Source organism: Brachyhypopomus gauderio, chromosome 5 (genome assembly GCF_052324685.1).
Source record: "Brachyhypopomus gauderio isolate BG-103 chromosome 5, BGAUD_0.2, whole genome shotgun sequence".
NCBI lineage: Eukaryota > Metazoa > Chordata > Actinopteri > Gymnotiformes > Hypopomidae > Brachyhypopomus > Brachyhypopomus gauderio.
The window spans coordinates 10,185,877-10,210,794 of NC_135215.1; the positions used below are offsets into that span (position 1 = coordinate 10,185,877).

Genomic DNA, 24,918 nt, shown 5'->3' on the forward strand with positions numbered 1-24,918 from the left:
ACATTTGCTATGTCTGGGTCTGTGATCACTAATGCGGTTCATTCATGCTGATTACTGTGTGTCTCTGCAGCTGTAATAGAGGGTCTGAGATCTGCTGCCTCCTGCTATCAGGCCAGGCAGAAATCAGCAGCATAGTACGCTAGCATGGTCACGCACAGCAGGACAGCAGGACACAGCAGGACAGCAGGACACAGCTCTGTGGGAAACGCCTACATTATTAACGTCTCCCACTTTTATGAGGAAAGACCTATTCTCACACACTCAGCAATGAAAAGTGTTTTTCCCACTCATTCAGTCCATCACCCTCTCTCTCTCCTTCCCTCTCTCTCTCCCTCCCTCCCTCCCTCCCTCCCACCTACTCTCACTTGTCCTCTCTCCTTCCTTCTCTGCTTCCCTCCTAACATCCCTCCCTCTCCCTCTCTCATTCTCTCTTTCTCTCTTTTTCCTCTTCTCTCTTATTTTGCACAATGGCAGACCTGCACTGAGAGAAGATGGCTACAGGAACATATGTGCTTAACAGATTTTCATCACACATGTGGATGAGCTGACTGTAGGAATCTTATCGTTTATATTTTAACATTTAATAGATATAAATCCTTTAGATCAAATAGGCCACATAAATGGACACACTTTAACTATTACATGTAGATTCATTATTGATGTGACTATAGCTCTTTATGTTTTATTTAAGCAACCCTCTCTTGCTTTCTAATTGCACACTCATCCTCACAAATAAAAATATGTCTTCCTGTCAAACAGAGCTGAGAGCCTGTTGGCATGAGCACGACTTCATCTGAGTCAACAGTGCCAAAGAACTTGAGTTGCGTGACTGTTTCTGCTGCTCTGGGATCACCATTCTGATGCTAAGGCGTGGTAGACAGGAACACGCCCGTGTGTGTACGGGCAGGAATGCTAGCTCATTCATTAGCACAGCCCGCTTGGCGGGGCAAATGAAGTGGCTCTCATAGGCGGGAGGTAATTCTGCACCAGCCCTGGTAGGTCATCAGTCAAGAGTGCTCTCAGAAGTGTGGGAGGAGGGGCGGGGCTGGCACAGGGCGGGTAACACTCATCTCAATGAAGATGTCACACTCGAAAAAGAGGCAATTCCCTGTCTGTCGTTCACAGTAATTCGAACGTAACTGCATTTCTCTAAATGAGAGCTAGGTGGCAAATATTTTGTTTATGTCCCAGTAAACTGCCGTAATAAGACAGATGAAGAATAACAAGAAGGAGCAGTACAGTTAAATACATTAATCCTGCACTCATCAGACTCTCCTGCACTAATCCTGCACTAATCCTGCACTATTCACTCTCCTGCACTCTTCAGACTCTCCTGCACTAATCCTGCACTCATCAGACTCTCCTGCACTAATCCTGCACTATTCACTCTCCTGCACTAATCCTGCACTACTCACTCTCCTACACTAATCCTGCACTCTTCAGACTCTCCTGCACTAATCCTGCACTATTCACTCTCCTGCACTAATCCTGCACTACTCACTCTCCTACACTAATCCTCGACTCTTCAGACTCTCCTACACTAATCCTGCACTACTCACTCTCCTACACTAATCCTGGACTCTTCAGACTCTCCTACACTAATCCTGCACTACTCACTCTCCTACACTAATCCTGCACTCTTCAGACTCTCCTGCACTAATCCTGCACTATTCACTCTCCTGCACTAATCCTGCACTACTCACTCTCCTACACTAATCCTGCACTCTTCAGACTCTCCTGCACTAATCCTGCACTATTCACTCTCCTGCACTAATCCTGCACTACTCACTCTCCTACACTAATCCTGCACTCTTCAGACTCTCCTGCACTAATCCTGCACTATTCACTCTCCTGCACTAATCCTGCACTATTCACTCTCCTACACTAATCCTGGACTCTTCAGAATCTTGAACGGCCACCAACAGGGCTGCAGGCTTCTGAACACAAGATCCTTTCTAGTGCTCCTTAGGGTTTGTCTCACATTCGCTGAATCACAGCACCACCACAGTAACACCAAGCTGAAGTTTGAAAGTATTCTCTGGTCCAAGCAGAACAAAATGTAGAACACTGAAAAAGAGAAAAAGATTTGGAAGATTGTACTAGTAGGAATCTCTGCGTGGTAACTTACTGCTCCTTGATGCATAAAGACTGAAGAATGAGAAACAGAAGATCCAGCTACTCTTACTTACAGCAGTTATGTACATTGATATACAAGGAGGATGAATGAACACTTTCATATTCAGACTTTCATATTCAGAAAAAAATGCCTTACAAAGACAATTTGAAGAACGCTGAGGTAGTTCTACCTCAACAACTTCTGTCACTGGGTTACATTCTCACAAAATAATGAATAAACAGTAGTCTTGTGCAGGTCTGACTTTAAAACACGATGGCGATATCCTGATGGTGGGAGGGTACACACTGTTCCTGACAAAGCTCTCCCCCAGAAGAACACCTAACTGAGATAGCCAGACAAGCTGGGAAATCATCCGAAATGCAAAGCGTCCAGCTAGCCGACTGGGACCTTCCATCCTATACTTCAGCTGTCTATGCAAACACTGCAACATTCTAAGCAGTCACTCACAAGGGGTGGATGACGGGTGGATGACCTCTGGCCTGTTCAGAGAACTACGTTCTGCCACTGAGTTGTAAATACGTAATTCACTGCAAGGTAAGTTAGCTAAGAAGAAATAACTAGTAACTACTTACATATCTGCAGTCGTGACGCACATGAATGATGTCTGTCAGAAGCACATTTTATGTTGTTTTGCATATATAAATTGTAGGGCTCCATTTTACTTGCAGACCTGAAATATATTTCCACTGTGCTCAGACAATATTCAGCTCCACTTTTTCTTATTTTTCTTGTCCTTTAAACTGTTCGTGTGCAGGGTTATATTAACTCAGAACAGAACTGAACACCAAAATAAGTGTGAAATAAAATAAATGTTTAAAAAAAACACCTTTCAACTAGACATGCATTTCCTGAAGGAAATACATAGTGCTTGAAAAGAGATGCAAGTATAAAATGCTATTGTTATACAAACCAGTGGTGAGTAAGCATTAACCTGAGTCTGGTCAGGTGACTTGAAGTTGCATCACTTGACTCACCAAAAGCGGAATGAAACGCAGAGACAACAGCAACTACAGCCGTGTTTGTAACACTATGGCATAAAGCACAATGATGCTGGCCCCTCAGACATGAGACAACGCGGAGTTACAGTCCCAAATAAGTCTCTTTCAAACATGGAATTATACATGTGAGCACAGGGCCCGGGCGTCATTCACATCCTCACACAGCGTTAACGCTCTGCCTCAGTCATCTGCCCCCGTCTGCCACGTCTCCCGGAGCCTCAGCTGAAGTCTCGTACTGCCTGCTGGCTAGCAGACCAGCTCTTTGACAGGCAGCCAGCAGGCCTCCTCCAGCCCACACTTCAGTCCTCGCCAGCGACGCTATTTTCGCTGAACACTTACGTTTGGTCAGGCCCGGGCGCACAGGCATGTCCTACACTTCCAGAGCCCTTGCCTGAGTAATACCAGTTAAACTGTGGAATACCAGATACACTAAGAGAAAATGAGAAGCAACTAACTAAAACCTTTAAATCCACGATTTCACAGATTTAAGTGGCGGGAGAAAAAGCTGTTTGTCAAGCATTGATTTGACCAAAACAGTTTTATTTAAAAAGAAAGGAAAAACATGGTTATGTTGGGGCTTTGCTACGTCAGTCCTCCCCTGGTGGACGACTGGAACATCCAGACTGCTGTTTTCCACCTTTTGTCAATTCAGGTCCTGACAGAACTACATATGACTGTCCTGTTATGACAGGTGACCGCCTCACAAAGACACATGGCCATCCCGTAAATACACGTGACCGCCCCACAAAAACACGTGACTGTCCCACTGCAACATTTGATCGACCTGCTATGACACGTGTCCACCCTCACGATAGCTGAACGTGCTTTTTGGTCAGCTCATGTCTTCCCATTACAGAACTATACAATGAACTGGCAGATCTTTGTAGCCGAGGGCCCACAAGGGAACTAAATAAGACCTTCAACAAAGAGGCTTCACTCTTAAATCTGCTAGTATACCAGTCTGTTATGTAATTTTAGGCATGTTGAATGTTTTTGGAATTACAGACAGAATAAAGATTGGGAGAACAAAGTAAAAATGTATATAAAAAAAGCAATAAACAAATGTATATAATGTTAGTTCTGGAGTTACTGGAGTTACACTCCCCCATGTCTGAGTATTATTCACTCTTACTGAAGTCACACTGCCCCCTGTTTGAGTATTATTCACTCTTACTGGAGTCACACTGCCCCATGTTTGAGTATTATTCACTCTTACTGGAGTCACACTGCCCCATGTCTGAGTATTTTTCACTCTTACTGGAGTCACACCCCCCACCATGTCTGAGTATCATTCACTCTTACTGGAGTTGCTGTGACACAGAGGCTCACAGTGAGACAAACACACAGTTACATGAGCCTGGTGTTCTGGAACAGACAGTTGTCAAAACACAGGAAAAAACTCCAAACATAGCAACAAAGCCAAAAATAAATAAATAAAATGAGCAAGGAAACCCAAACCTAAACCCTATGCTTCAAACAAACAAACAAGCTGCCATATCGAAATAAAAATATATACGTACAGCACTCCACTAACCCCCCCATGAGACACAGCTCTAATGCCCCCCAAGACACAGTTCTAATACTGTCCTCTCCCCCATCACAAATACACAGTGTCCTTCACAAACATTTAATCTGCTACATGTAAAGCAAGCTGACCAGCTCCAGCATCTGCCACAAGCTAAACCTCAGACCTCAAACACAGCCTCAAACCTCAGACCTCAAACACAGCCTCAAACCTCAGACCTCAAACAGAGCCTTAAACCTCAGATCTCAAACACAGCCTCAAACCTCAAACCTCAAACACAGCCTCAAACCTCAGACCTCAAACCTCAGACCTCAAACACAGCCTCAAACCTTTCAAACCACAAACATAGCCTCAAACCTTTCAAACCACAAATACAGCTTCAAACTTTTTAAACCATTCACAAGATTAAAATCCAGGGATTCAAACGTGACACCCAGTTATATATCACAGAACATTTATCTCCAAATGAGAACAGCCACAAATTAAATAAACCCCATGGGGGATAAAGGACAGACTCTTTAAAGGGGTAACAGCCCTGTGATGGAACAGAACCCAAGTGTTACATCTACAAATAAATGAATAAGCATAACATACTTATTCTCTCAGATCAGTAGCTCTGCTCAAATGAACTTAATATTAATCATCAATGTCCTGTTTCTTGTTAATTATTTACTTTAGAAATAGACATTATTGAAAGTCTTCACATCTATAAATCCTGATCATTTTGCACTCTGGCCCCACAGAACTTGATCTGCATATTTCACAATCTATACATATTATAATCATAAAATGTAATTCTCCATTAAATCTTGCAGGGCGAAACACCAAAAACATGATTTAAAAAAATAACAATTAGAAACAAACCAAAAATTGAGAATATGTATTTATATTCAGTTAATATGATCTAACAGCTCTCATGAATATATAGGCCAACATCACCATATCAGCAGGGATCCTTCAGATTAATTCTAGCCTTAGCCTTCCAACTTTGATCCCTGCAAACGATCTAATTGCAGTTTAATTTCAAACCTCCCATTTATGTCTACAATCACAAAGATATCCGAGTAAATGTCTTGTTTGCACTGCTAAGATATGAAATACTGTATACTATCAGTAAATTATGTACTGATATGTTTCTGCTGCCTGGATGTTTCGCTAGGTGTTCAACCATGTACCAGTTCACTCAGAATGAAGCAGGGGAGTGTCAAGATATTAAATCATATCGCTCCTATGATTTCTGAACACAATGTTGGCTGACCTGTTCAATTTCATGATGACTACAAGATTTGTCTACGGACCTATAAAGTTCTAAATGGTCTTTACCAAGAGTACTGACTGAACTGATTGTCTCTTAGGATTCACTGGATAAAATGCATACATGGGCATGACTGGACATAGAGCGGTTTGGTAAACTTATCGTGGTGGTTTGGTATGGCTGGTTTTGTGGGACTGGTTTTGTGCAGCTGGTTGTGTACAGCTGGTTTTGTACGACTGGTTTTGTTCAACTGGAGTTGTAAGGTTGGTGTTGTATGGCTGGTGTTGTACGGCTGGGGTTGTACGGCTGGTGTTGTGGGGCTGGTTTTGTTCAGCTGGTATTGTACGGCTGGTGTTGTATGGCTGGTTTTGTTCGGGTTGGTGTTGTACGGTGTCTCAGGGGAGTCTTCGTGTCGGTGCTCCTTCTGCTTGTGGTTCTTTAAGCAGAACATCTTGTGGTTCTTTAAGCTGCCATAGACCTGCCAGTCCTTATGCTTACCACACACTACCTGTGTCACACACGCTGCACAGACCCACCTGCTACGTCAGGCTCTCGGCCTCGTTGTGTGATCCAATCACATTCCACAACTCATCTTCTGCTATTATTCATATAATATTTAATGTTGATATAACAATGTTGGATGCAATGTATCCAATATCTAATTCGAATAGTGTTACCCTTTGAATCAAGTTCTTCTTAAGGCTTCTTTCTCATTCCAGTTTAGTTTTTCTATCACTGTCTCCTGCTCATCTGGGGTCTAGACCTGGATGTCTATAAAGCTGCTTTGGGACGCCATCGTTGCAGAAAGCACCAGATAAATAAAATGAATTGAAAAAAATAAAAGAACATCCCCTCTGTGGCTGTAGCTCGAAAATGTTGAAATTGATCTCTGACCACCTGCGGTCAAGGGAACTCCTTCCCTGCCGTGTTGATATGCTCCATTCCTAGGATAGACTCTGCACTTCGTAGTGAGGGGGTGGAGTGAAGACTAGATCTGAAACCCATATCAGTGAAATGACATCAGCTCTCCTGCTCCCCCAGTTCCTCAGGGCCTGTAGCTTCCATACCGGAGCAGAGAAAAGACCTGCCCAGAATAATGGTTTGTATGGCTTTTGACAAATGATTATTTTTTTATTCCTCTGAAGACATACACAACACATGACTGCCTTTCTCTTAACTGGACTTCTGTCTATACTGTTGGCAGTGCCAAGACTAGACCAGCTGGCTTAAGGAATAGAATAATAAAATATCAATCTTTCTTCGATACTTAATAAAAAATTAGCTTTCATTTTCTGCAAACCATTTTCCATATAAACGTACACTCACTGGCCACTTTATTAGGTACACCTTGCTAGTACCGGATTGGACTCCCTTTTGCCTTCAGAACTGCCTTAATCCTTCTTGGAATAGATTCAACAAGGTACTGGAAACATTCCTCAGAGAGTCTTGTCCATTTTGATATGATAGCATCACGCAGTTGTTACAGATTTGACGGCTGCACATCCATGATGCAAATCTCCCATTCCACCACATCTCAAATGTGCTCTATTGGATTGAGATCTGGTGACTGTGGAGGCCATTCGAGTACAGTGAACTCATTGCTGTCTTCAAGAAACCAGTCTGAGATGATTCTTGCTTTATGACATTGCGCGTTATCCTGCTGGAAGTAGCCATCAGAAGATGGGTACACTGTGGTCATAAAGGGATGGACATGGTCAGCAACAATACTGGGGTAGGCTGTGGCATTGACACAATGCTCAATTGGTACTAATGGGCCCAAAGTGTGCCAGGAAAATATCCCCCCACACCATTGCACCAATACCACCAGCCTGAACGGTTGATACAAGGCAGGATGAATCCATACTTTCATGTTGTTGACGTTAAATTCTGACCCTACAATCCGAATGTCGCAGCAGAAATCAAGACTCATCAGACCAGGCAATGTTTTTCCAATCTGCTATTGTCCAATTTTTGTGAGCCTGTGCGAATTGTAGTCTCAGTGTCCTGTTCTTAGCTGACAGGAGTTGCACCCAGTGTGGTCTTCTGCTAGTGTAGCCCATCCGCCTCAAGCTTCGATGTGTTGTGCGTTCAGAGATGTTCTTCTTCATGCCTTGGTTGTAACGACAGGTTATTTGAGTTACTGTTGCCGTTCTATCAGCTCGTACCAGTCTGGCCATTCTCTGACCTCTGGCATCAACATGGCATTTGTGCTCACAGAACTGCTGCTCACTGGATATTTTCTCTTTTTTGGACCATTCTCTGTAAACCCTAGAGATGGTTGTGTGTGAAAATCCCAGTAGATCAGCAGTTTCTGAAATACTCAGAACAGCCCACCTGGCACCAACAACCATGCCACGTGTACCTAATAAAGCGGCCAGTGAATGTAAACCCTGCAATCATAATGGACCCGCACCAACACAGAACCCTGCAATCATACTGGACCCGCACCAACACAGAACCCTGCAATCATAATGGACCCGCACCAACACAGAACCCTGCAATCATACTGGACCCGCACCAACACAGAACCCTGCAATCATAATGGACCCGCACCAACACAGAACCCTGCAATCATACTGGACCCGCACCAACACAGAACCCTGCAATCATAATGGACCCGCACCAACACAGAACCCTCCAATCATACTGGACCCGCACCAACACAGAACCCTGCAATCATACTGGACCCGCACCAACACAGAACCCTGCAATCATACTGGACCTGCACCAACACAGAACCCTGCAATCATACTGGACCCGCACCAACACAGGAACCCTGCAATCATACTGGACCCGCACCAACACAGAACCCTGCAATCATAATGGACACGCACCAACACAGAACCCTGCAATCATACTGGACCCACACCAACACAGAACCCTGCAATCATACTGGACCTGCACCAACACAGAACCCTGCAATCATACTGGACCCGCACCAACACAGAACCCTGCAATCATAATGGACCCGCACCAACACAGAACCCTGCAATCATACTGGACCCGCACCAACACAGAACCCTGCAATCATAATGGACCCGCACCAACACAGAACCCTGCAATCATACTGGACCCGCACCAACACAGAACCCTGCAATCATAATGGACCCGCACCAACACAGAACCCTCCAATCATACTGGACCCGCACCAACACAGAACCCTGCAATCATACTGGACCCGCACCAACACAGAACCCTGCAATCATACTGGACCTGCACCAACACAGAACCCTGCAATCATACTGGACCCGCACCAACACAGAACCCTGCAATCATACTGGACCTGCACCAACACAGAACCCTGCAATCATACTGGACCCGCACCAACACAGAACCCTGCATCACACAGAATTGCTATCATAGGGAAATCTGCAGCCATCTGCTGCTAGAGTGTTGGAACAATGCTGAATTCCCCCGTCCTCTCCCAGTGCTGTACCACACAGGCATAATGCACAGACCATACAGATAGAGTTGTAATTCTCTGCTATTCAGACCTGGCTAATCACCACCAGCTAGGCTCCCATCCATCATGCAGCTGGCCTGGGTCCTGATTCATTATCCAGTGTCAACTACTGCTTCGGAGCTACTCTGTGCTCTGCTCGTCGGGTCTGGCAGCTGTAGCACTTCACACAGCATTTGTCTCTGTGAGCGGTGACACCCGCCAAAACTTGTTAAGGCAAGAACGAGTCTGGTTGTACCCCGATCAGGGTGTGCAGTTAATGTGCACTAATCAATAATAGATTAAAAAAATATATGGATGACAGCTAGGCTCACATTTAATAGCAACAGATTGACGGAGTCATTTGGCGTGTCACATGACATCTGCCCTGAGGCAAAGCATGCTGGGAGACTCTTAATTCATGCTTAGTGAATCCTTGTTGACAGTTTTGAGAGATGTCCGAGGTTGTGAGTCTAATGAAAGTGAAGTTCACAGAAATATGCATGTTTATAAAAGAACACAACATTCAAGCTGTGTCTAATGTCTGAGATATTTACATTTTTTAAGTTTTTTAGAGTTCTTTTCAGAGTAATTTATTAGCAGTATTGATTTAGCAGTTTAGCAGCAACTTAGACTTGTGTGTGTGTGTGTGTGTGTGTGTGTGTGTGTGTGTGTGTGTGTGTGTGTGTATGTGTGTGTGTGTGTGTGTGTGTGTGTGTGTGTGTGTGTGTGTGTGTGTGTGTGTGTGTGTGTGTGTTAAGCTGCTTTCTAGTCTTTGCTCTAAGTTCCAGTTTTGTTTTCTGTGTGTTGTGTATTTATATGTTAAAGTGTACTCAATAAAATTCCAAAGACAAAGACAAGACACTTCACTGGCAGTAAATGGTGGGCTCTATGCTCTTTGGTGCAGTGGTCCCTCCTGGTGTGAGGATGATGATGAATAGCAGAGTATACTCTTCATCTCACCAGCACATTATCAGGGAGGAGAATCTCAGCAGCTAAACTCCCCCAGGGGTCCTGCTCTGACAGTTAAGAATCCTCCTCGCTAGTCACCAACACACACACACGCCTCATCACTCCAAAATCTGAAACCTTTTCCTTCGTGTCATAACAGGCTCGTGGGTGGAGTTCCATGGTTGCCAGGCAACGGTGAGAGGACCAGCAGCGGTGGTGTAGACGGAGGGATTGTAGTGGTGGAACAGTGGTGGTGTAGACGGATGGACTGTGGTGGTGGAACAGTGGTGGTGTAGACGGAGGGACTGTGGTGGTGGAACAGTGGTGGTGTAGACGGAGGGACTGTGGTGGTGGAACAGTGGTGGTGTAGACGGAGGGACTGTGGTGGTGGAACAGTGGTGGTGTAGACGGAGGGACTGTGGTGGTGGAACAGTGGTGGTGTAGACGGAGGGACTGTGGTGGTGGAACAGTGGTGGTGTAGATGGAGGGACTGTGGTAGTGGAACAGTGGTGGTGTAGACGGAGGGACTGTGGTGGTGGAACAGTGGTGGTGTAGACGGAGGGACTGTGGTGGTGGAACAGTGGTGGTGTAGACGGAGGGACTGTGGTGGTGGAACAGTGGTGGTGTAGATGGAGGGACTGTGGTGGTGGAACAGTGGTGGTGTAGACGGAGGGACTGTGGTGGTGGAACAGTGGTGGTGTAGACAGAGGGACTGTGGTGGTGGAACAGTGGTGGTGTAGACGGAGGGACTGTGGTGGTGGAACAGTGGTGGTGTAGACGGAGGGACTGTGGTGGTGGAACAGTGGTGGTGTAGACGGAGGGACTGTGGTGGTGGAACAGTGGTGGTGTAGATGGAGGGACTGTGGTGGTGGAACAGTGGTGGTGTAGACGGAGGGACTGTGGTGGTGGAACAGTGGTGGTGTAGACGGAGGGACTGTGGTGGTGGAACAGTGGTGGTGTAGACGGAGGGACTGTGGTGGTGGAACAGTGGTGGTGTAGACGGAGGGACTGTGGTGGTGGAAAACAAAGTTACTGAGGTTGGACTGGGACAGCCTTGTTTTCACGTTCACAGGAAGGAGATCAAAGAGGAGATGAACAACACCTGTTTAGCCCAGATTAGGCCAGATTAGACTGAGTCTAGACTGTGAAGGATTAACACTGGTTATTCACCAATGGCTTTAATTCCTGTCTGGGAAACCGCCTCAGTATTTTACAGGAGAGCAAATCAAATGTGAAATCAAACACACACACACACACACACACACACACACACACACACTTTTTTTTCCTCTTTATTAGGACATTATGCAAATGTATTTCTTAGAATATGAAGATGATGTCACCAGCAGCCTGCAGTGCTATAACAATTGTTAATCTGGAGACCCATGACCCATGAAGTCCCACCCCCAGTCCAATGAAGTCCCACCCCCAGACCTGTGAAGTCCAACCCCAGACCTTCAAAGCCCCACCCCCAAACTTTCTCCGCTGAGCTGGCAGTCTTGGACTGGGCTCCCAGTTGTGTTGCTCCACAGGCCTGTGAGGGCCCGGTTCATTAGAGCCAACCCGTGTGAGCAGAGCTTACAGCCCAGTCCATGTGAGCAGGGCAGTGACTAGCCGAGTGGCAGAATGAGGAAAAAAGAAAATGCAAGACAGAGAGAAAGAGAAAACAGAACAGAGAATCCACAGAAGGAATGTTGGGTGTGTGTGAGCAGTTCAAGAGTCTGTGGGAGAGCAGGGTGAGTGTATGAGTCATTACTGTGATCACATAGAGCAGGGCTCAGCTACCACGCATGCTGCGACCCCCACAACCTGCCAGGAGGAAGCAACAGTGTTGTCAGCCTCCGCTAGAATGCCTGGTCAGCGTCGAACGCCCCTGTGTGCCCCTGTGCACCAGTACAGATTTCCACTCTGTACTCTGATCCTGAAACGTCTGACAAACATCCAACCACAGCATAGAGAGTCAGCCGCATAGAGAGTCAGCTGCGACAGCCTACCACCACAGAGACGATGATGTCATTTCACTCCAGTGAGGTGTATTCTGATGTCACATTTCATTATGATGTCAGACAGTTAGAGCTGCCTCGCAGGGAGACGGTGAGCTGGCCACCCTGTGCCTGCCGTTACCAGCTCACGGTTCTGTTGGCCCACTCTCACACACACATCCACACTGAAGCAGACAAATAACTTTCACACCTGACATTTTTGATGACTAATCAGTCAAACATTTTTAAACAGTCACAGTTATGAGTGGCTGAACATGTTTATGTCATGCTGAACTATTCCTGCTGATTCCTCATTGTTATAAATAAAATAAGACTTAATGAAGCAATTTCAATACACAGTAAGCCAAACAAAATGGAGCATGTGCCCCCTGCTGTGCACATCTGTGGTGTGTCAGAGATAAGACTGGTCATGGTCACACCACGTCATGGTCACGCCACGTCATGGTCACGTCATGGTCACGTCATGGTCTCGTCATGGTCACGTCATGGTCACATCATGTCATAGTCACGTCATGCTGGCCCAGCCCAGCACCAACCTTTAGGGGTCGTTCAGGGGTCGTTCAGGGGCTCTGAGGACTGCAGTTTGGAGAAACTTTCCCTCTCTCTCTCTATCTCTCTCTCCCTCTCTCTCTCCCTCTCTCTCTTTCTCTCTCTCCATCTATTAAGTAACATTCAGGTAGTATATAGTATTGCACATTTCAGTTTTTATAGTGTGTGCATTGCCTCATTAAAATCTCAAACCAACTGTAATGTGTTATTGGCTTGTATTCTGCTAATAAATCCTGTGTTACCTTAAACTCACATGAACTCCTCACATGATGTTACATAATGTAAATGTTTAAGTTCTCACTGTCTAGAGAATAAAGAGCCGGCTGGTTCAATTGATTACTGACACCAGTTCCTGTGAAGTATCCACTCATCTGTGCAGACTGACTGGTTAACCCATAAATGGGGCTGAACGGTAACCCTGGGATACAGCAGGCTGTTTTACCATGAAATAGCTATGAAATAGAAGTTAGCTATGAAATAAAAGTTACTCTTTCTAACAAGGTATTTTAGAGTGAGATAAATGGATACATTTACATGCATTAAACCTTCACCTGCACCTCTTTATACCTGTTTATTTGCAGTTGTAGATATGAGGGGTGGGGTAAATAACTAAAATAAAAAAAACTACAACTTAATCTGGGGTTAATGCATAATCTGGGGTCAATGTCTGTAACAAAGAAATGCAAATTACTGCATGATGCATCACGCATTTCCCTGAAGATGAAACAGAAGATGATTATACCCAGAACAAGGCATCACTGTTGCACGCATATTGACATTTCATTAGCCTGCTGTGTTGTGTGACATTAGTTTAGTGGCTAATTGGATGCCTGTTAAGTCCTTTGTCTCTCAATTTTAATCCTCCTCTCATGTTGCAGCTGGAAGTACACAGAGAGCTTCAGATAGAAAACAGCATGATAGAAGAGGAGAGGAGAGGAGAGGGGGAGAGAGTGGAAGAGAGGGAAAGGGAGGAGAGGAGAGGAGAGGAGAGGAGAGGGGAGGAGAAAGCAAGAGGGGACAGGGGAGGAGAGGAGAGGAGAAGAGAGAGGGAAAGAGTGGAAGAGAGGAAAAGGGGGGAGAGGGGAGGGGGAGATAGTGGAAGAGAGGAAAAGGGAGGAGAGGAGAGGGGGAGATAGTGGAAGAGAGGAAAAGGGAGGAGAGGAGAGTAGAGGACAGGATAGGAGAGGAGAGGAGAAGAGAGGGGGAAAGATTGGAAGAGAGGAAAAGGGAGGAGAGGAGAGGAGAGGAGAGGGAAGGAGAGGGGAGGAGAGGGGAGAGGAGGGGAGGAGAAGGCAAGAGAAGACAAGGGAGGAGAGGAGAAGAGAGGGGAAAAGAAGAGTGAGGAGGGGAGGAGATGGGAGGGGAGGGGAGAAGAGAAGAGGGGAGAGGAGGAGATGGGAGGGAAGGAGAGGAGAAGAGAGTGGAGGTGGGGAGGTGGAGGAAAAGAGAGTGGAGGAGAAGAGAGTGGAGGAGATGAATTCAGGTGGAGTTTGTCTAGCACTTCCTACTTTTGAGTTTCAGTTTCCTCTGTTTTGTTCTGGAGGGCAGAAGCAGACCTTGCTGATCAGGCATTTGTTCCACAGCTGAGAGCTTCCCCCGCTCCTTAAATGTCACCTATGATTGGAGCTGCACTGAAGATGTCTGTATTACACGAGCTGGTAAGGGCATGAGTACGTCACTACCACACACTCCACACACGTGCTCCTACATGGGGGTTTTAATGAGGATTTTAAATGTCACACTTGGAGCTTCTGCAGCACGTGTGAGTGATGGGGCCACACGTTTAGGGTTAGGGTTTAGGATTTAGGGTTAGGGTTAGGTCATGTGTGTGAGTGACGGGGCCGCACCTTTAGAGTTAGGGTTTAGGGTTAGGGTTAAGGTTAGGGTTTAGGGTTTGGGGTTTAGGGTTAGGGAGTTAGGGTTAGGGGTTAGGGATTAGGGCATGTGTATGAGTAATGGGACTGCATGGTGAGCAGCTGCAGTGTTTCTTTCATCATGAGGGGAGTCTGAAAGCAGAAGTGTGACGGTAGAGGGGGGATTCTAGCTTCATCACATTCCTTTCACACACTCTCCTGTGGTTAGGGGTTAGGGGTTAGGGTTAGGGATCCTTTCACACACTCTGTGGTCTTCCTTCCTTCCTTAAACTGCCCCTCATCTCTGACAGTCCTGACAGGGTACGATGGGTCTCACGTAAACGCTGTAGTTAGTGTTCACGATGCCTGTGGACTGTTGGATGGACCTGTGGGAGACCCCTGAGATGTGGGAGACCACTGAGATGTGGGAGACCACTGAGATGTGGCAGACTGCTGAGTGATCAAACATACGTTCCCCGTTGGGGCAACAGCGCCCCCCAGTGTCAAGACACCCCAGACATTCAGCCTCCCCACACAACGCTGACATAAGCAAAGCTGAGAGGAAACAGTTTAGTGCTAGACTCCAGACACAGCAGAGCTCTCAAACACATCAGAGCTATGATAACACCAGCAATATCAAAGCATCTGCCAAGACACTGAGACGGGAGTCATGACCAGCAACCCCAGCAACCCCTGCATCCGCACGATCCCAGGGCAACTCACCCATTTCTCTGGAGATCTGAATGAACGCCTCCACACCACTCTCGCCATAGTTGCCTTCAGAGGCCAGTGTGGAGACGTAGTTCCAGTTCATCGCCATGACGATGTCCAACATGGCCTGAGCCTGGTAGGAGTCTGGAGGCACCACACGTGAGAAGAAGTCATAACGTGAGTTGTCACTCAGCTCTGGGGCCGTGGACGCGTAGCTGATCTGGGGGATCTGTGAACCGTACAGGGACAGAGAGAGAGAGAGAGAGAGAGAGAGAGAGAGAGAGACAGAGAGACAGAAAGAGAAATAATAAAACAGAGACAAACAATAAAACAGAGACAGAAAGAGAAAGAGAAGAATGTGAGAGGAGAACAGATGGAGCTGAATTTGATCATGTGACAGATGGTGACTACAGTGGAAGAAGAACAGCTGAGTGCAAACATTAGAGGCGTGGAGACTTGGTTTCTTGAAGGGAAGAACTTAGATGATTCACCGAAGACTGCTAGCCTGCAGGATTAGTATTCGAGCAGAGGACTGAGATTTCACCTACACACCTCACGTTTGAAAATCCAAACAGTCCTGGTGGCTGTAAAGACCTGGTCACTGCCTGCATTGTTTTGCTTACATGCTACATTAGTGACTCTCCAATAAAGTCACACTTTGCAATACAAACAGTCCAGTGTTGCCCGCACGGGCTCAATTTCTAAACAATGATGTCAAGAGCAAGTTTGACACTGAAAAATGTTTTACACTCTAACCCTAACACTAACCCTAACCCTAAACCCTAACACTAACCCTAACCCTTTCAATGTAAACATCTACACTTGGGCGTCTGCCTTTCAGTGTAAACATCTACCCATGGCTTTGCACAGACACCTTTAGACATCACATTGGTGAGTTGCAAAAACTTTTAATCTTTTAATAAAACCATGAGAGGACTGATTCTCCCACTTTACTGTAAAACAACATAACCTTTCATAAACCTTTCATAAACACTCAAACCTCACTGACAGCAGCTCATGAATAATACATGTAAAAAATAAGGTATAAAAAAAAAGTTGGGGTAAACTTGATAAGAAATCTGACATTGATTTTATTACATACGCACAGAGACACACTTCTGACGTCAGACAACATCATTCTGCAGACTGGTTTCAGTGCAGAGGGGTTTGAAACACCATGACTGGAACCCTCACAGGTGAAGACACCTGAATGTCCTGCACTCTGCAATCACAGACGCTCAGGACACGCAGCACACGCCGTGCAACACTGGCTTAATGTTTGAGGTTTTGGTGATGAAGGTGCTGCTGCTGATAATAATAATAATAATAATAATAATCTTTATTTGTATAGCACCTTTCATACATACATGTAACTCAAAGTGCTTTACAGTATAAATAAAAGAAACATTAAAAGGAGATAAGACAAAAAGACAAAAAGAAAATGTTAAAAGAAATTAAAGATAAAAATATTAAAATAACAAAAAGTAAAAAAGTAAAGTAAATAAGATAATAAAAAGTAAAGTAAATAAGATAAAACTATTAAGATAGAGTTTCTTAACTAAAAGCGGATCTAAACAGGAATGTTTTGAGACTGCTCTTAAAACTATGCAGGGATGAAATGCCTCTGAGCTGATAGTGTTAGAGAAGATCCACACCCTGGAGAAAATGAGAGAAGCATGTGGAGGGAAACATAGCTTAACAGGATTGATTATGATATCAGCACTTTTAATTCTGTACCCTGAAATCAATTAGTAAGACAGTTCAGATGGACGTTACACTGTGACCTGTTTCATTAGAGACTGTCCTTCTCCTTAGAAGACAGATGAGTTTTAGAAAATGAAACGTCTAATTTAATAACTCCAGGTCAGCCTGCAGTAATAATGTGGTTTTTGGAAGAACTCGGCCACAAAACACATCACTGCTGCCAACGTGAGCGCTTCCCATGTTAAAGGCGTCTTTTAGCCCAAAATGGTAAATTCCCTAACGAGCAACAGTGAATAGTCAACAATCTCATTATGCAAAAAGGCACCCACCAAGCTAAGTGGTGACATTTGTTGTTAGCCATTTTAAAGGTTATTTTTACTTTAAACTTGCCTGTAAAACGTGTTTTCTGAAGCAATTCAACCCTTAACCCTCAAACTGGGTTGGGTTGTACCAGAATTCAGGTGACATAATCAGGATACCCAACCGGGATCTCTTTTCTATTGCAGGTACAGAAATACAAAGGCAGTAATTAGACTACTGTTACATTAAACAGTGACCCTGTAAAATGTATCCCTTCATCACTTTAATCAAGGGGTAAACAGTTCATGAAAGCCATAGTGCGTTATGTTCTTGGACTTACCATGGACTTTTAAACAGAATTACCCAACACAAACATCAGCTCCATGTGAATTTGCTACAAGTACTACATTTCCCAGAATGACACATCATCTTTCCTAACAGCTGATTGGCTAACACTTTCAGTAACAGTCAGGGTCTTTCCCTTTGTTTACTACACGGAGCAGTAGAAACTATAACTACATATATCCATATAACCTACCAAAACACATCTTAGACCACCAAAGCAGATGCATCAGCTAGATACTTATGTTACATATTTACAAGAAAACTTTCATATTTATGTTTGTAACTACAGAACAATGTAGTTTGCATGTTTTCTTCTTATGACCTGAACTTCACTAAACGGAAACAATGCAGAGGGCTTTCATACTCTTACAAATTCTTGACTGTCAGCACTGAAAATCAATACCAGACAAGTCACCATTTTTATCCAATAAGTCAGAAACAAATTGAGCCTTATGTTCAAACCAAATTGGTTTTAAAATTATTTCCTGTTAATATTGATAAATCTATTATTCCAGAGCAAATTATTGAGAGAACAATTATGCTTAAAGATCATTTTGCAAAAATGTAAAGCTTGCAGTTGAAACCCAGACAGCTTTATGGGGAGTTTAGATAACCCAAAGTCACACCATAATAAATGGTCTTATGAATAAGCTCCTTGGGTGTGGAACCTCACAGAAGTGCTTTACAGAAGGTTCTCTCGCTGGATTTAAGTCTGTTCATTCTTAGTGTGCCCACTTATGTTTCAAAGCCTTTACTACTCCCACTTTCACAAGCTGAGCTTTAGAAATGGAATGCGTATTGTTTATCCAAAAAATGTAAATATAAAGGACTTTATTTTCTAATAAAGGACAGGGAGACCTATCCAAAACTAGATGGATGAATAACTCTCCACAATTCTCCTGTTTTACTCAAGATTCCACTTCCAAAAACTAGACAAGCCCCTTATAAGCCCGTTATAAGCCCATTATAAGCCCTTGGCCAAATCTCGCATCATAGGATGAGCCTGCCCACAACGTGGAGCCTCTCTGTCTGAACATGTGATAATGGTCATTTCAAGGTATTTCACCATCTGCTTAATTGGAACATATACAATCTTGTAAAAGGCACAACTATGAATTGATTTAATGAATAGGCTTAAATAAAGATTAAGACCAGATGGATTAGAGAACTCCCAATTAGTTTAAGACCATGGCGACTTTTTAGAAACAGTGCTAACACTGTTCATGTTGGCAGTCAGAACACTGATAACTCTCTAAATGACACAAACTTGAAGAATGACAAGCATAACCAAAGTCCCACAGGAGTGTGGCCCTTAACTCAGTGTGTTCCAGGTAAGAATGTGGCCCTTAACTCAGTGTGTTCTAGGTAGGAGTGTGGCCCTTAACTCAGTGTGTTCCAGGTAAGAGTGTGGCCCTTAACTCAGTGTGTTCCAGGTAAGAGTGTGGCCCTTAACTCAGTGTGTTCTAAGTAGGAGTGTGGCCCTTAACTCAGTGTGTTCCAGGTAAGAGTGTGGCCCTTGACTCAACGCGTTCCAGGTAGGAGTGTGGCCTTTAACTCAGTGTGTTCTAGGTAGGAGTGTGGCCCTTAACTCAGTGTGTTCCAGGTAAGAGTGTGGCCCTTGACTCAACGCGTTCCAGGTAGGAGTGTGGCCCTTAACTCAGTGTGTTCTAGGTAGGAGTGTGGCCCTTGACTCAGCGCGTTCCAGGTAGGAGTGTGGCCCTTAACTCAGTGTGTTCTAGGTAGGAGTGTGGCCCTTAACTCAGTGTGTTCCAGGTAAGAGTGTGGCCCTTAACTCAGTGTGTTCTAGGTAGGAGTGTGGCCCTTAACTCAGTGTGTTCCAGGTAAGAGTGTGGCCCTTGACTCAACGCGTTCCAGGTAGGAGTGTGGCCTTTAACTCAGTGTGTTCTAGGTAGGAGTGTGGCCCTTAACTCAGTGTGTTCCAGGTAAGAGTGTGGCCCTTGACTCAACGCGTTCCAGGTAGGAGTGTGGCCCTTAACTCAGTGTGTTCTAGGTAGGAGTGTGGCCCTTGACTCAGCGCGTTCCAGGTAGGAGTGTGGCCCTTAACTCAGTGTGTTCTAGGTAGGAGTGTGGCCCTTAACTCAGTGTGTTCCAGGTAAGAGTGTGGCCCTTAACTCAGTGTGTTCCAGGTAGGAGTGTGGCCCTTAACTCAGTGTGTTCTAGGTAGGAGTGTGGCCCTTAACTCAGTGTGTTCCAGGTAAGAGTGTGGCCATTTACTCAGTGTTCCAGGTAAGAGTGTGGCCCTTAACTCAGGCTCTTAACTCAATCTGTCATAAAGAAAATATGGAAAGAAGACAGACGAGACTAGAGATGGAAGATAGACTGAGATCAGATTAAAGATCAGAGACAATGTATAATGAGATAAGATTAAAGATAATGTTTAACAAGATCAGATTAGAGTTGGAACATATACTGAGATTAGATTAACATTGGAGGGTAGGTAAATCAGATTAGAAACAAAGTATAATAAGATCAAATTAGAGACGGAAGGTATACTGAGATCAGATTAAAGTTGGAAGGTAGACAGATCAGATTAGAGACATGGTATAACAAAATCAGATTACAGACAAGGTATAATGACATCAGATTAGAGATGGAAGGTAGTCTGACATGAGACTAAAAATTGAGGGTAGACTGAGATCAAATTACAGACATGGTATACTGAAATCAGATTAGAGAAATAATAGACTATAGATAGATAATATAGAAATAATATCATCTGATATAGAGATCAGATTACAGATGAAGTATAAATAGACTGCTGCTGTCAATCGCTGCTGGCACAGTCATCATCACAGAGTGTTTTATCAGCATATTAATCCAAACTATCAAAAATATGTATCTATCAGAAATATGGATAATCAGTTTGACATAAATGCCCCTGGTGAAGCAGCGTGACTGGAGTGGTGAGGTCTCCAGAAATCACCTCCCAGTGACAAACGGCTGGGGAAGGAGTAGAATGTTGAACAGCTTCCACACACCTGCGAAGCTGTGAGTCTGCACAGAGACAACACAAGCGTTTGGGTATCCGTAATGCCTACAGATCACTAATCAGACCACTAATCAGATTATGCGTCTTTAATGCAGAAGTTGGATTATGTTTCTTTAATATAGAAACACTAAGGATTGGGTTACAGAAACATTTTAATAGGTAATCTGTAATCCTTCCAATCCGGCATGAAAATAAAACAGGACCCGATAAGGACTTATGTTATGGATTATGGGAGATTATGGGAGAAAGTGCAGACACAAAGAGGTTGCTGTGATACTGTAGAGCGAAGACTCTAGTGTCAGCGTTCACAGTGCAGGACGGAGGCCTGCCTGCAGAGATCCACCCCACTTCTCACATCTCATACAGTACGAACCATCTCTCATTTAGTGGAACATTTCAGCAGTGGGTGTGGACATTTCCAGCAGACGTGCGCATAGGAACACACACACATACTTAGGAACACACACACACACACAGATAAATTCTTCCACTCACTCTCAGCAAAGTATCTACATTTACCGCCCTGATTAATGTATGAACACAGTGATTACTCTGATACAATGATGGCTTATGCACACCGTGTGTGATGTGTATGAGAAAATATGAATAACAGTGTGTGTGTAGTGTGTATGACAGAATGAATAACAGTATGTGTAGTGAGTGTAAGTTGTGGTGTATGTGCATGGACGTAATTTTGATTTCAAAAGTGGGGGGGACATGGATACGTCGCTATTTAAATATTTGGTTTTAACCATAAAAACTGGGGGGGGGGGGGGGGGCAAAACCGGCTTTTGAAAAAGTGGGGGGTCATGTCCCCCCCGTCCCCCCCCCCCAAATTACGTCCGTGTGTATGTGTAGTGTTTTTTAGTGTGTGTAGATTGTGTGTAGTGTTTGTAGTGTGTGTGTAGTGTTTGTAGTGTGTGTGTGTGTGTGTGTGTAGTGTTTATAGAGTGTGTAGTGTTTGTAGTGTGTTTGTAGAGTATGTAGTGTGTAGTGTTTGTATAGTGTATGTGGTGTTTATAGTGTGTGTGTAGCAGTGGTGAACCGTCAGGACCTTCAAGGCCTTCTCTGAAGGTCCATTGATCTTGAAAAAAATGCTTTACCTATTTACCTATTTAATATTATATGTTAATAACACTTCACCAATAATTTTTATTTTTCCTCTAAATCGGCTTTCAATTCCACTTTTCGTGCTGGTCTTGAAAAAAAAACTGCTGAAATTAAAAATCAACCAATCAGAATATTTCACACCATTGTTTCTAGGTAAAACAGAGAAAGGACCTCCCCCAGGACCTTCTGTTTACCTGTCGCATACCCTTGTCTTTTACATTAAGAGAGTGTTTATTATGCATTGGCAGTTTAATCAACCAATCATATTTTGAATTAGAATCGTGGGGGCTTGCTCCAATGTGCTCAGGGAATTCTTGCTGGTCCTCGTACGTCAGTTCTGCGTGGTTGAGAGCCTCGTGAGCATTTAGCTTGTGTGCTAGCTAGTTAGCACATAGTTAGCTACATTGAAGGATTCAGTGTCTCGTCCTTCGTCCCTCGGCGAACGTCACAGAACGACGAGCCGCGAAGAGACACCAAGATGCCAGGCTACGCCACCCGGCCTAAGAAGGCACTTCGCCCTAGCAAGCGACACCACCGCTCTTCCTCCTCTCCCCCGCGCAGCGTAACCTCACCCACGCAGGAACAGTTGGAGAGGGACCCGGTGTGCGCCCTCCTGCTGGCCTCAGCCCGGAAGGTGGAGGAGAGGGACCCCGAGCTGGCGGAGACCTTCCACCAGGGCGCAGTGAGAATATGGAGGGAGCGACACTCCCCTCCATCCCGCGCACTCTCGCCGCTGAGGGTGGACTCCTGCGTCTACGGTGCTATCGAGTCCACCCCGGAGAACGAGTTTGGGGAGGGGGACTCCGAGGAGGAGGAGGAGCAGGACAAAGAGGAGGAGGCATATCCTCCGTCGATAGGCGAAGCCTCCACCGTTGACTACGGTGGGGAGGGGGAGGAGGCCTACCCCCCGTCGCTGGATGACGCGTCCACTATCGACTACGAGGGAGAGGAGGAAGAGGAGTCCGAGGAAGAAGACTACCTCCCTCCGCCTGTAGGTCCCGCTTCCATCATAGAGGAGGGGGAGGAGGACGACGACGAGGACTACCCGCCGTCGGAGCGCTCTGCATACCCCTCTGACTATGGTGAGGAGGAGGAGGAGCTTGAAGAGGAAGATCGTCCTCTGTCCGTGCTCTCGGGCGTTTCTGAGTGCACGGACAGCGAACTGTACTCGGGGGAGGAGGGTAGTCCGCCCCCCTCTGAGTGTTCTGATGGGACTGTGAAGGGGAGATGGAGACCAGAGGCGGGTCCATCCTCCGATCGCTCCGGAGAGGAGATGATGGAGTGCTCCCGGGGTGGCAGCCCGCAGCAGTCCATGGAGTGGAACCGGAGTGAGGACGAGGAGGACATGGAGACCGAAGGGGTCTCCCCAAGCGGCCCGTATGGGGAGTCTGCCGACCGCGCTGCTCCCGGCACCTACGCCGACCGCGCTGCACCTGACACGTCCGCCGGGCGCGCTGCACCTGGCACGTCCGCCGGGCGCGCTGCACCTGGCACGTCCGCCGGGCGCGCTGCACCTGGCATGTCTGCCGGGCGCGCAGCACCTGGCACGTCCGCCGGGCGCGCTGCACCTGGCATGTCTGCCGGGCGCGCAGCACCTGGCACGTCTGCCGGGCGCGCTGCACCTGGCACGTCTGCAGCGAAGACGTGAGGAGGACCTTCCGCTGCAGCCCCGGCAGCCCCCGGTCTAGCTCTCCTCCTGGCGCGTAGCCTGGCACCTGTTACGTGTTATGTCCCAGTGTTTGTGAGTCTTCCCGTGTGTATACCAAACCCATTTTTCCCGTTTGTTCCTCTATGTGTTAATGTTCCTGTGTGTATGTTTGTGAACGTCCCGTTCAACCTGTCTAACGTCTTTTCCCCGGTCTTCCCAGGGAGGGTGTGCTAGGCGAGTCGTGACGGACGCTTCGCCAAGGGCAGTCACCTCCCAGACGCAGGACTGAGCGCGTCGGATCCGCCCATTGTCGTGGGTTTGGGGCACTCGGTCCTGTTGGCACCCCGGAATGAGTAGTGCCCTTGGAGGGGGCGTCTGTCACGTTGAGGACCCTGGCCCCTCCCTTTTGGGCGTGTGTTTACATAGTCCACGTGCATCGTCTGCGTCTATGGATATCCGTGGTTATGGCATGTTGTGTGAATAATCTGTCTCACCTGTGACTCGTCTCGTAATCACGTGGGGCTAATGTGGTTTGTCTATTTAATGTACGCTCGAGCAGTGTCCTGTGCTCATCGTTGTCTAGAGTCTGCACATTTCTGTGTACGTCTTTGAATGTTTCTCGTGCGCAATCTCTGTTAAATAAAGGTGACCTCTGCTACATTGAAGGATTCAGTGTCTCGTCCTTCGTCCCTCGCCGAACGTCACAGAGGGAAGATAAAACAAGTTCTTTAATTGCAGATAAACAGTACCATGTGACCCCAGCAGAGATACGTAAGTTCAGCTCGTTACAGCGTGTCACACGTCTGCAAACTGACTACAACAGGCACCAGACTGACTGAGCAGATGGTTAAGTCACAAATGGTGTAATCTCAATGACCCTATGATGATGAATCCTCCCTCCTGACCTTTCACCTTCTATTACTGCTCTCAGTAATGTGAGTGTTCAGTGTGATTACGTGTTAACATGCTTGGATCATGTAACAGCTGGAAGAGGTGAATACTAAACCCATCCCCTCCTTATCTACTGACACACCTGAACCCATCCACCTCCCGATCTACTGACTTCTGATCCCATCCCCACCTACTACACTACTGACATACTCACCCCTCTCATCTACTCTGGACTCATCACCCTCCTCATTTATTTACTCAAAAAACAGGGACCTCCCAATACAAGCAAACACAAACACTGACTCAAGAGATTTACTGTAATACCCACTGAGGCCATTCGGTTTTAAATAAAGCAATTTATTTAAAATTGTTTACTTTTATTTAAAAAAGTATGGTGTGAGATGAACTGCAGTCAATATGTGGCGTGACATATGAGGAACTCGACACTGAGGGTTACGAACAGCTGTTCCAATACGAACCAGCAGCAGT

At 45.7% G+C, this 24,918-nt stretch overlaps 1 protein-coding gene across 1 annotated transcript in view; it reads right to left on the minus strand.

The window, feature by feature from the left end:
- grm8a (glutamate receptor, metabotropic 8a) overlaps window positions 1–24,918 on the minus strand; it is a 177,827-nt gene that overhangs the window by 96,944 nt on the left and 55,965 nt on the right. Inside the window, exon 3 of the mRNA XM_077005528.1 lies at window positions 15,434–15,650. Coding sequence (XP_076861643.1) covers window positions 15,434–15,650 — 217 coding nt within the window. The remainder of the gene's footprint in view (window positions 1–15,433; window positions 15,651–24,918) is intronic.